This window comes from Nelumbo lutea, chromosome 5 (genome assembly GCF_056320005.1).
Source record: "Nelumbo lutea isolate HS-2025 chromosome 5, American lotus-T2T, whole genome shotgun sequence".
NCBI classification, from domain to species: domain Eukaryota; kingdom Viridiplantae; phylum Streptophyta; class Magnoliopsida; order Proteales; family Nelumbonaceae; genus Nelumbo; species Nelumbo lutea.
The window spans coordinates 29,649,748-29,660,386 of NC_142688.1; the positions used below are offsets into that span (position 1 = coordinate 29,649,748).

At 41.4% G+C, this 10,639-nt stretch overlaps 1 protein-coding gene across 1 annotated transcript; it reads right to left on the reverse strand.

Moving 5' to 3' along the window:
• Nucleotides 1-9,032: 9,032 nt before the first annotated feature.
• LOC148851356 (chlorophyll a-b binding protein CP24 10A, chloroplastic-like) lies at nt 9,033-10,342 on the reverse strand. The gene is made up of 2 exons (XM_088946016.1): nt 9,983-10,342; nt 9,033-9,661 (listed from the first exon to the last, which is right to left on the reverse strand). Exons 1-2 carry the CDS (start codon nt 10,216-10,218, stop codon nt 9,112-9,114), a joined length of 786 nt encoding a protein of 261 aa, XP_088802142.1. The 5' UTR covers nt 10,219-10,342; the 3' UTR covers nt 9,033-9,111.
• Between the last annotated feature and the right edge of the window lie 297 nt (nt 10,343-10,639).

Consider the following 10,639-nt stretch of genomic DNA (forward strand, 5'->3'; position numbering starts at 1 on the left):
TAACACATTGACAACAATCGACACCGAGCTCTAATGGTGGCCGGAAAGCTTTGTGCAAACTTAAGGTCAATGATTAAACACCCATACACAGTTCGGCTAAACTTTAATGGAATGGGAACACAGATCCACTGCGTACATACAGACACACACACACCAGCCCAGACTAGATTCAACGGCCAAAAACATAAGACCACAGTGCATCCATGTCAGGCCGCTGCACGCATTGACCAAATTGGGTTTGAGAAGTCGTGGCATGGTGGCAACCTCGTCAAAGGCCCAATAGATCTTAAACGACCGAGGCCTAATAGTCATCACATGAAAGACCCAACCACAAATAGTTGAGGTCTGAACAATCCCTCAATGAGCATCGCAAGAACAATGTTCCTACTACACAATGGCAAGAGGACGACCACCGAACTCTATGCACCCACCCAATTCTTAGTCGAGGTAGAGCCAACCGAGGACCATAGTCAGCCCAGTCAAAGAGAGTGAACTCTCCAAGACCAAGTGCCACCGAGCTCACCGACAACGTTAAGAGCTTGGAATCACCTTGGCAGCATAAGACCGAGGCCACGAAGTTTGTGACCTTAGCCATCTAGCATCAAGTCCGAGACCTCGACCAACATGAGATCGAGGCCATGAAGTTTGCAACCTCTACCATCTAGGATCAAGTCTGAGACCTCAGCCAACATGAGACTGAGGCCATGAAGTTTGCGACCTCGGCCATCTAGCATCAAGCTCGAGACCCTGGCCAACATAAGATCGAGGCCATGTCACAAGATCATAGTTCACATTTAATTCACTTCGAGTCCTGAAGTGCAAAACAAGCTCGCCATTTTGAACTAAAAAAAGATAGAGATTGGGCAACAGAGGTTGATTTTCATTAACACAAAAAGTCAATACATTGGTAATAAGCCCAACATACTGAGCTGAATACAACAAATCAGAAAAGGCGAAAGCAAAAAAAGGGGAAGGAGTAGAGCTCGATGGTTAGCTCTTCGTCGGGGGTCCTTAACTTGAACATGGTCTTCCACCACCGCAACTCCAGTCACTCTGGTGTTCTCTTGAGCCGTCTCCTCGGGATTGAAGGGGCCAAACTTTTGCACCATGCTCACCACCTCGGGGAACCGACACATCACTTTCTTCTAATAGAGAGCGAAACCCTCTTGCTGAGAGTTGGTGGTGTAGTCGTCTAGCTCATTCTGATGGGACTCTGAAGCCCGGTACATGGTGACGCCTTCCTCCTTGGACCTAGCTACCTTCACTTCAGCCTCCTCTAGCCCTCTCTTTAGTTGTTCATGAGCCTCCTTCGAGTCATGAATGCAACTTCTAAGTTTGTAGACAGTCTCGTTCCTCTCCTCAATCCCCGCTTCAACTCCAATAGCTCGGCTTTCAGTTGAGCATTCTCGACCTCCCTCGCCTCATATAGCTTCTACAGCTTCTAAAAATGGTCGACCAGGCCAACAACTGAGCACACCGATTGCAGACTAAGGTACAGTTAGCAGAAAGAAAGGAAAAGAAACTAGGCAAAGCAAGACGAAGCCGAGCTTACCCCCATGTGATCTAGTGTATGGCTGAACTCTCCAGGAAGCTATTGGCCTCCCTCCTGATGTTGGGGAGCATCACACCCCGAACAAGTTACTCAGCCACCTTGTCGATCTCAAGGGTGTCATCTAGCCATACCAAACAACACGACATGTATATACTAGTCGACCTGTCACCCTTGATCAAAACGTTCTCTGGAGTGTCCCCCCTACGATGAAGACCACGCGAGTTAAGGAGTGGCCTCATCAGAATCAACCACCACTACCTCCTTCATCGACTTAAACCTCTTCGTTTGTTGAGGCGTGCCCTCTGTTGGACAACATTGGGGTCCTCAACCGCCAACAATGCACCTAAGGCCCTTGCTACTTGGGCCTTCCTCACGGCTGCAACCTTCATGCATCGAACTCTATCCTTAGCGTCATCCATATTGGAATCTTCACAAATCATCACGAACAATCAAAGTAAAAATGAAAAGAGGCTTACTGAGAAAGGACTATGCAATCTACGGACCAGACTAAGATTGGTCGATCGATGGACACATAGGCCCATCAAGGGTCAACATTCGGGACGATGTGTACTCCCTAATGTGTACCTGTACTATCCTCCTTATGGCAACAACCTCCTCCTCTAACAACTCGGCCTGGGAAGGGCCCTTATCCTTAGTCCTTAGTGTGGATAGGGTATGGAGGAACAACCAACCTCATTGACGCTTAACAAAATAGAAGTCCTCTTTCCAATGTTTGGTGGAAGAGGGAGCCCGACAAGCACTTTGGTGTTGACCTAGAAGACAAATAATAGTAACCTTGCTTGTGCTTCTTCAGGTGGAGGAAGTACCTAAACATTGGTAGGGTAATCTCGACCTCTTTAAGAGTGCAATAGTAGAGAAACCCGACTAGTAGACCTGTTCATGGGCCGGGCTTTTACTCTTCATTAACAGAATTTTTTCAGGTCCGAGCCCAAGCCCAGCCCAACCAACGGGCCTATAACTTGGGCCCAAGCCCAGCCCTCATAAAATGCCCAAAGCCTAGGCCTGAGCCTAAAGCCTGACCTAACAAAATGATTATCCCTTGTTAGGTCGGGCTCGTGGTGATTGCAACGTTCAACAGCCCGGCCCTCAATAGACGTTCAATGTATTATCCCTTCACAAAGGTCGCTTTCATCTCATGGTGATAGCAATAGAGGCAGAATGGCTAGAATTAGCTTTGTAGATGTAATGGAGATGCAGTCTAGTCAGTAGAAGGCAAAAAAGCTCTACATAGAATTTAATGGTTTTTGGAAATAAACTTCAAACTTACCACTAGAGAGAGAGAGAGACACAATACTAGAATATTGGATACCTGTAAACCAGTGGCAATTCTTCCAAGCTTGGAGGATAAGGAGACATGACACAAAGCAATGTGTCTCTCCAATTGGTTGCTCTTGACTGATACAAATTAAATTACTGTTGAATCTTACCTTTCGTGTGGGATCTCGTTTATAAAACTCTTTCTTCACCTCAACATCCTGCTTGTGAAATCTATGTATCCCTTCAATCGTTTCATGCAAATTACTGAGAGGGATTCCATGATTCATTACCTAAAAGAAGCCCCATGCCTTTGAAGCATGCCACACACAGGGGATCTTGGCCACTCCAGTGTCAACTAGTCCTTTGACGCTAGCTTTCATATCGTCAAACTCTCTCAATTCTTTTGTGAGAGAGAGAGAGAGGGAGGGGGGAAGGGTGTGTGTGTGTGTGTGTGTGTGAGAGAGAGAGAGAGAGAGAGAACTTGGTCAGTGGTCATTGAGACTATGAGAGAGAATGAGAAGACAAAATTATGAAAAGAGGAAAATTAGGAAAGGTTAGTCGAGTTAGGGAATAGGGATTTAGGGTTTAGAAACTAGTTAGGCCGGGTCAAGCTCAGGCCAGGCTTTTTTGACAAATCCCGAGCCCACCCAAAAAATAATCGAGCCAGAATTTTAGGCCCGAGGTCAAGCCCGCGGGCTAAAATCATGTTCAAGCCCGGCCGAGGGCTGGGCTGTTTGGATACCTGGCCCATGTACAAGTCTACCAACCAAGGTACCGAAATGAGTTCAGCATCAACTAGACTGGCAAAACATGATACCACCTCAGCACAACAACTACTTCAAGATCTAGAGAGAACCTATGGCTAGTATCCAAGCTGTGGACACACACACAAATCTCCCCAGGTCGAGCCGAAGTGGCTCTCTCACTAATCCCCAGACATCTCGGCTCGAACTCCTTCGGTATGCGATACGATTCCTGGATTCAGGCCATGTCAGCTGAAGAAAGGCTACATGGAGCCAAGGCGAATCCCTCCCCAAATCTCCTCTCAAGGGCTCGCCCTTCTAATTCCACATAGGCTTCGACAATCTCGTCGGCACTGGCCTCCCGAGCATCATCTCCCTAAACTCCAGTATTGCCTCCTTCATCAACCTCGGTAGTGTTGGCATCGGTCTCCAGTGCCCTAACCTCAGTAGCCTCATGCCGAGCACTACCCTTGTTCTCACCCCCCGAGGTGTACCTAGTAAAAAGAGAAGAAAGGGAAGATGTAGTGGAAGACATCTTAGCGAGGAAAAAAGGAGCTCGAAACACCTGAAATAGCAAGCAAGGAAACAACATGAGACACCAGCCAAACTCCAAGGCACAAACACTCTCCAAATGACAAAATGAAATGGCTCGCCTACATCCCTTTTTATAAAGGCAGCCAACGGTCTAGATAAAACCAGATCAATGACACCGATTTAGCATCGCACTTCGCACGCACATAACCTTGAGAAGACGAAGTATGTCCATTAACCCATAAAAGAGACAGTACAAGCGTCAAGTCACCTAGTCCGACTTTGGACAGGCCAACTCAAAGAAACTAGAGTTCCTCAATCGAGGACCTTAGAACTCTTCTGCTCGGCTGCAACTGGGCACTACACTCCTTGACTTCAGAGTTAGGGGAGTGGTGTTTGGCTGGTTGCTGATCTGGCCAAGGATGCTATGTGGCAAGTTTCGTGGTCGCCCTCTTCAAACCGCATCAACATCGTTGCCCAAAACTGTGTGACGGAAGAGCGCAGCCAGAAGCAGTGTTTCATACAAATAAGGAAGCTAACTCTGTCGAGGAAATTAAAGGGGAACACCCCCCACCCCAAAGACCTCGGCGAATAACCTCATCCTAACAGCCCCGGAAGCCCTATCCAACCAGAACTCAGGCACTTGGATATAAATAGTACTCCCACCTCAAGGTAAAGGACTTTTGATTCTCCACTCATTCAGTACCCCTTCATATCTTCTCTTCGGCTTTGAACTAGCATCATTCTGACATGCTCGTCCCAACTGATCCCATTACTCTACTAACTCCTCAGACCTTTGATTCTTTTTGTGATTGTAGATCTAAGTGTGCAGTTCATCCTTATACCTTGGCCTCATCCAATTAACAGAACTATTTAATTACATTCTCAATTCAAAACATCTCGGATGGAACATCATCAGCTTCCTTGATGAAAAATTAGATTTATCAACTACGGTGTAGCTTGCAAGTAAGTGAAAGAGATTTTTGTAACGTCATCCATGATGGGGCGTCGTAGAATTTTTTTGGTAGATAACATATTCTCACTAATAAAATACTGATCAAGAGAAGCATAGCTGAACTGTTATACTCTAACGTACCTTATTTTTTTAATTAATCTAATTAGAAGAAGTATTTAATTGTTATTCGACTAATTAAAACTGATGCTGATAGCACAGTGTACCAAATCAACCTCAACTCAAGATCCTCAGATGTTGCGGAGCCCATTCAATTGGGTGAGAGTGGGGTTGACCCATAAACATGACAACGACACTTAAATTAATATTACAACGTATGGATATCGTGCTTATCATACAAATCTGTACATATGGGTTTTGAACCCATTGAAATGCTAAGAGTCCAAATATAAATATGAACCGTGCAAAACTATGCATATACGATATTTTTAATCCTTGTGTTTGCATGCACGGAGCATATTTATATATAATGCTATTCACAAAAGACCATTCTGGTTGATACATTTCCTATAAATGACCTAATTCAAATAGTAACCTGAAACAATTTATACTCTTCATTTATATTTTATAATGTCTTTGACTTTCCTTTAGATGTGGTTAGTTGTTCATATCCTATATATGGCGTGTTTAGATCTCCTTCCCACAAGAATCCTATCCTCCATGCATCACTACATCAATCGCATATTCAGAACATCTCAGTATTTATACTTTATCATTCGTGGGTAGAAGATCTACATTGCAATTTGGCATGATCTGCAATAATATTGGGAATTTATCTGTAATATATAACAACCTGCAAGACAATTAAGATAAACGGCAGTTAAAACAGATTGGTTTTTAATGGAATAGATGTTTTTTTAGGGGGAGAGAGAGAGACTTCTGATTTTTTTGACCAAATACTAATAATTAGTAAAACCTACAAGGCTACAAATATATATAGATGCTAATTAGTTAATAAATAATTAATAAACAATAAAGTCTAAATTTCAACTACAAAAAAAGTCAATGAAGTGGAGTAATCAGTAAATAACAAGCCTTACAAGTCAAACCCATACTTGATAAATAAATTATATATTAATTGTTTTGAAACAATTTCAACTAACGAGTTTGCTTCTTAAGGGTTTAATATTTAACGTCCTTGGTTTCTTAGAAGTTTGTTCAAGCAAGAGGTTCCCTTTTATTTTCTTTTTTCGTAGAACACATTGCAAATATGAAATTTAAGTACTTTTTTCAAATAAAACTAATTAAGTAGAAACTGTCCTTGTATGTGTAAAAGATGGAAGACTTGTTGCTCTTTTTTTTTTTTTTTTTTTTTTTTTATAAATGTGCATTATATTTTCCAATATTTCTTTAAATTAAAACTATACACAATATTTGGATGCATGGTCTTTGACTTTTGAGCATGATTTTCAAAACTAAATCAGACTGGATGGTTGGACCAAAAAACTTGGAACTGGTCAGGTAACTAGTTTCGTTTCATCCTAAAACCACTTTTTTGCCAACTGATTCGGGCAGTTGAATCATCAAATCGTTAATTCAAACAATGATTTTTATCAATTTTTATTTATTTTTAAGTAAGAACAGGTTATCCATTCAAACCGGACAGTTAGACTATTCAACCTAGGAACCGGTCCCTAGAACGATTCCCTGTCCTGTCCGGTTTTAAAATCCTTGCTCTTGAGGTTAGGTATCAGTCGAGTTGAGAGAAAAGAAAGCATTTGAACAAGACTGTCAATGGGTCGGGTCTTAGTTGGGATAGGGTGGTCCCATTCCCAAACCAATTATTAATTAGGACAAAATCATAATCCCAAAGCTGTATCGATTAATAAATTAAAATTTATCAGGACAAAATCACAGAATCAGAAACTGATATAATCAGTTAAATTTGGTTGGGTTTCAAGGAGCCAGGAAAAATCAATTGATTGTTAATCCTACATATGGATTAGATTTCTCACATGGTAGTTTGTTTTTTTTGAAATTGCAACATCAGAAAAAAAAACAAATTAATACATGTATAGTATAACTCTTGGACTTGATTTTTATTTTAAGAAGAAAAAAATAAAAATAAATATTGGAGTATATATATTGCATGATTGATGAAAGATGACGTTATAAATTGTATAGTTAACACACAAACTTGTTTTTCAAACCATAAATTTCATAACATATTTTTTTATTTCAGATTTAAAAAATATATACATTTACAATCAAGAACATATTTTCCAATTTCCATATTTTTATTTCAAGAAAACAGATTGTTTTCATTTGTTTTTTTAGAAGTCAAAATAAAAACAATTCACCTCGAAGAAAACGCCCTTAATTAATTTGAAGTATGAAGTTAAGATGCATGACAATGATTGCAAACCGGTTTAAAGTTTAGAGGCCGAACCCCAACTGAAATGAACTAATAGTAATAAGATGCCCACCCACCTGCCACCCCATAAAAATGTGGGCTTACCCGCTTAGGTCAATCAGGTGAAAGGATAAATGGTGGGGAGAAAATGTGGATGTACATTAAGGCTGCAATTTGGGCCGGGTTGGTCCAAATCCAATTCGAAAAAGTTGGGTTGAGTTGATGTTCAGTTAGGGTTAGGGTTAAAATTCATGAATTTGACTTTACTTCGGGTTAGATTAGGGTTGATCCCTTAACTAACTTGACTCAACCCGAATCCGACTCTATAGTATATGTCATATATAAGTATATACATTGATTTATTTAGATGCATGATATTTGTATAGCCCCTACCATATAGTATCATGTATTTCGTTTAAGATAATCACTTCACTTAATTCTAATTAAAAAGACAAAACCTTAATAACATTATATTTTGTTTTTTGAAAATTTTATTCTTCTTGCCACTTAAGAAAGATTTATCATAAGTCATAATTCATAATAAACTATAGTCATTTCTAATACTTATTTTTCTCAATTTTGTACCAAAAGAACAAAAAAAGAAAACGTCAACAAATAAATACTAATGAAACGTAGGATAATATATGTAATAAGAGTTGAATTAAGATCTAAAATCAAAAAATTCTATGAGGCTTTAAGAGATGGGAAGAAAATTAGGTTGGGCCCAACCCAAAATTGAGTTTGGATTGGGTTGGGTTGGATTAGGGTTGAAGGAATTTAGTTAGGATTAGGGTTAGGATTGGGTTAGTTAAATTGAAGGCCGAATTGGATTAAGATTTAGAACTTAAGGTTGAATTAGGATTGGTTTCAACCCAACCTAACCCGATTTGCAGCCCTAATGTACATTTTGTTTTGCTTTTTGCATGAATTAGGTGGCGATTGGTAAGTTGATACCAGCGAGCATTGGGAGGGATGGGATTTACGACGGGAGCCTATCTTCCAGGGACCATGGTGATATATTAATGGGCCACTACATTTGCTGTCGACAAAAGTCAAAGAAGTGCTTTATTTTTGGGCCCATTCTTGAGTTCGAGCCATGCCCTAATATAATATAGAAACGGAAGTTTGTATGTTATGCAATATCTTATTCCTATCTTTTAATTTTATATTTTTTTAACTTTTTCCTATCTAATCACATATTTTCTACATCAAAAATATTACAGCCTACAATTATACACCTTAAGTCAAAATAAACAAAATACAAAAAATAAAATAGTAAGGTACGTTATTACCTAATATCTATTATTAATATAATTTTTTTGTTATTTATAATATTATCGAAATGAACCCAGGCACAGGGTGGGCTTAAAAGTCCAAACCCGGCCGAAAAAAATAATCAGGCCTAATACTTACAGCCCGACCCAAGTCCGCAGGCCTCAAAAATTCAAAATATGTTTGAGCCTGATTAAAACGGGTCAGGCTGGGCAAACTCGCCGGACTACCTGCTACATGAATAGATCGTCTTCACCGGTTCTTCATTTAATACGGAAGAAGTGGTAATGGCATCATCAACAAAATTTTGGTGGGAGACCAGGGATGCGATTCATGTAAATGTGGTTTCTTGCCTCTTCAATAATAGCTTAAATTTACAAAAAAAAAAAAAAGGTTACAGTAAAGAAGTTTAGAAGCCGAGGGCTCCAAGGGGTGTCTTCCCTTGACCAGCCTCAAAGTAGAAAATGAGCATGGCTAGCATAGCAATCCGGGCGTGCTTGATCTCTGCCACCTTCAATCTTTCCAGCTTCTCCACATCAGGGATGTATACACCATCCTTAATATTGCCAGCAAATGACAATGGGTCAAAGAATTTGCCACCTGGGTAGCCTTGATCACCTGTGGCGTTTGCAAAATTCTCGGCAGTTCTGGACCATGGTGTTGCCCACTCAACTGACTGGGACTCTGGGTTGAAGAAGTCGACCCACCTCTTGCTTTCCACCCATCCCATGAGCAGGAGTTGGGTGCCCAACAGGGAGCCAAAGGAGAAGGGTGCAATTGCACCTGGGTCGGCACCAGCTTCGAACCATGGAATACCACTCCAGGACTGGCCAACGAAGATCCCAACTACAGCTGCCATTGCCCACCGACCATGGATAAGCTCAGCTTCTCTGTACCACTTGAGGAAGGCTGGATCCTTGCCTAGTCCCAATGGATCAAACCCGTAATCTCCTGGCAGCCTGGAGGAATAATATAATTGGGTTAATCATGGGATTAAATCATCGGTGAGCCAGTGCTCGGGAGTGACCAAGTTCAGACTACAATAACAATCCCATAACCCGATCTACATTACGCAGGCCAAGTTCACCACCAACTGGTGGGATCTAGTCTCAAAATCAATTCCAAACCCCAAAATGAAATGAGATTAGTTAATCATTGAAAATCTGTTAAAAACAAAGCTTAGATTAAAGGCCTATAGCAGAGCATAAGTCGATGCTTAGTGATCTCCTAAAAGGTTAAAAGCTAAAACAGGGGCGTGAGGAAGAGAAGAGAAAGCTTACGAGCCATCGAGCCACTCAGGATCAATGAGGTTGCCGCCTCTTTTAACGGCTGGAATCCAAGACTTCTTGACAGCTGCAGCGGCAACGACTAGCTTACGGGGTGCAGAGGCAGAACCAACTCTGGCTCCGATGCCCCAAGTCGACGACAGCAAGCTCTGGCTCTTCTTGCCACCTGAAAGGAAGGGTGAGCTCAAGCCGTTGAGAACTGCAGCAGCAGATGTTGCAGACATTGCCATATTCCCAACTCTTCTCCTTCTCCTTCTACGACCTACCACCTTGTTTGCTTCTTACACTAATGTTCGCTTGGGAAGTATGCGTAGTGTAGGCCCTGTGAAATCTCGGGGGGAAATCTAACATCCCTCGTGGATAGATTTCGGGCCAATGGGATTACGAGTTTTGCATCTCTGCGTTTTCTCTAACCACGTGGACATCGTCTTCGCCACTACTTCTGGGTCTCTGATTTTGTGCTCTCCTCACGTAGGGCACCTGACACGGACCTCACAGACCGCTCATGTAGAACCCACCATACCAATGTGCGGCTGTGACGTGTTCTGATTGCCCTGATTTGGATTTTAATATTTTGAAATTGAAATAAGTTTTGATTTATATCGGCAAACAAGGGTCAATTGGGACTGTTATCCTTATTTATTCTAGAAT

What these genes read in the sequence shown, in the direction of transcription:
- LOC148851356 (XM_088946016.1), bottom strand. Translation starts at nt 10,218, where the DNA reads ATGGCAATGTCTGCAACATCTGCTGCTGCAGTTCTCAACGGCTTGAGC. An exon ending in CCTGAGTGGCTCGATGGCTC is followed by an intron (nt 9,662 to 9,982) that starts GTAAGCTTTCTC and finishes TTATTCCTCCAG; the next exon opens with GCTGCCAGGAGATTACGGGT.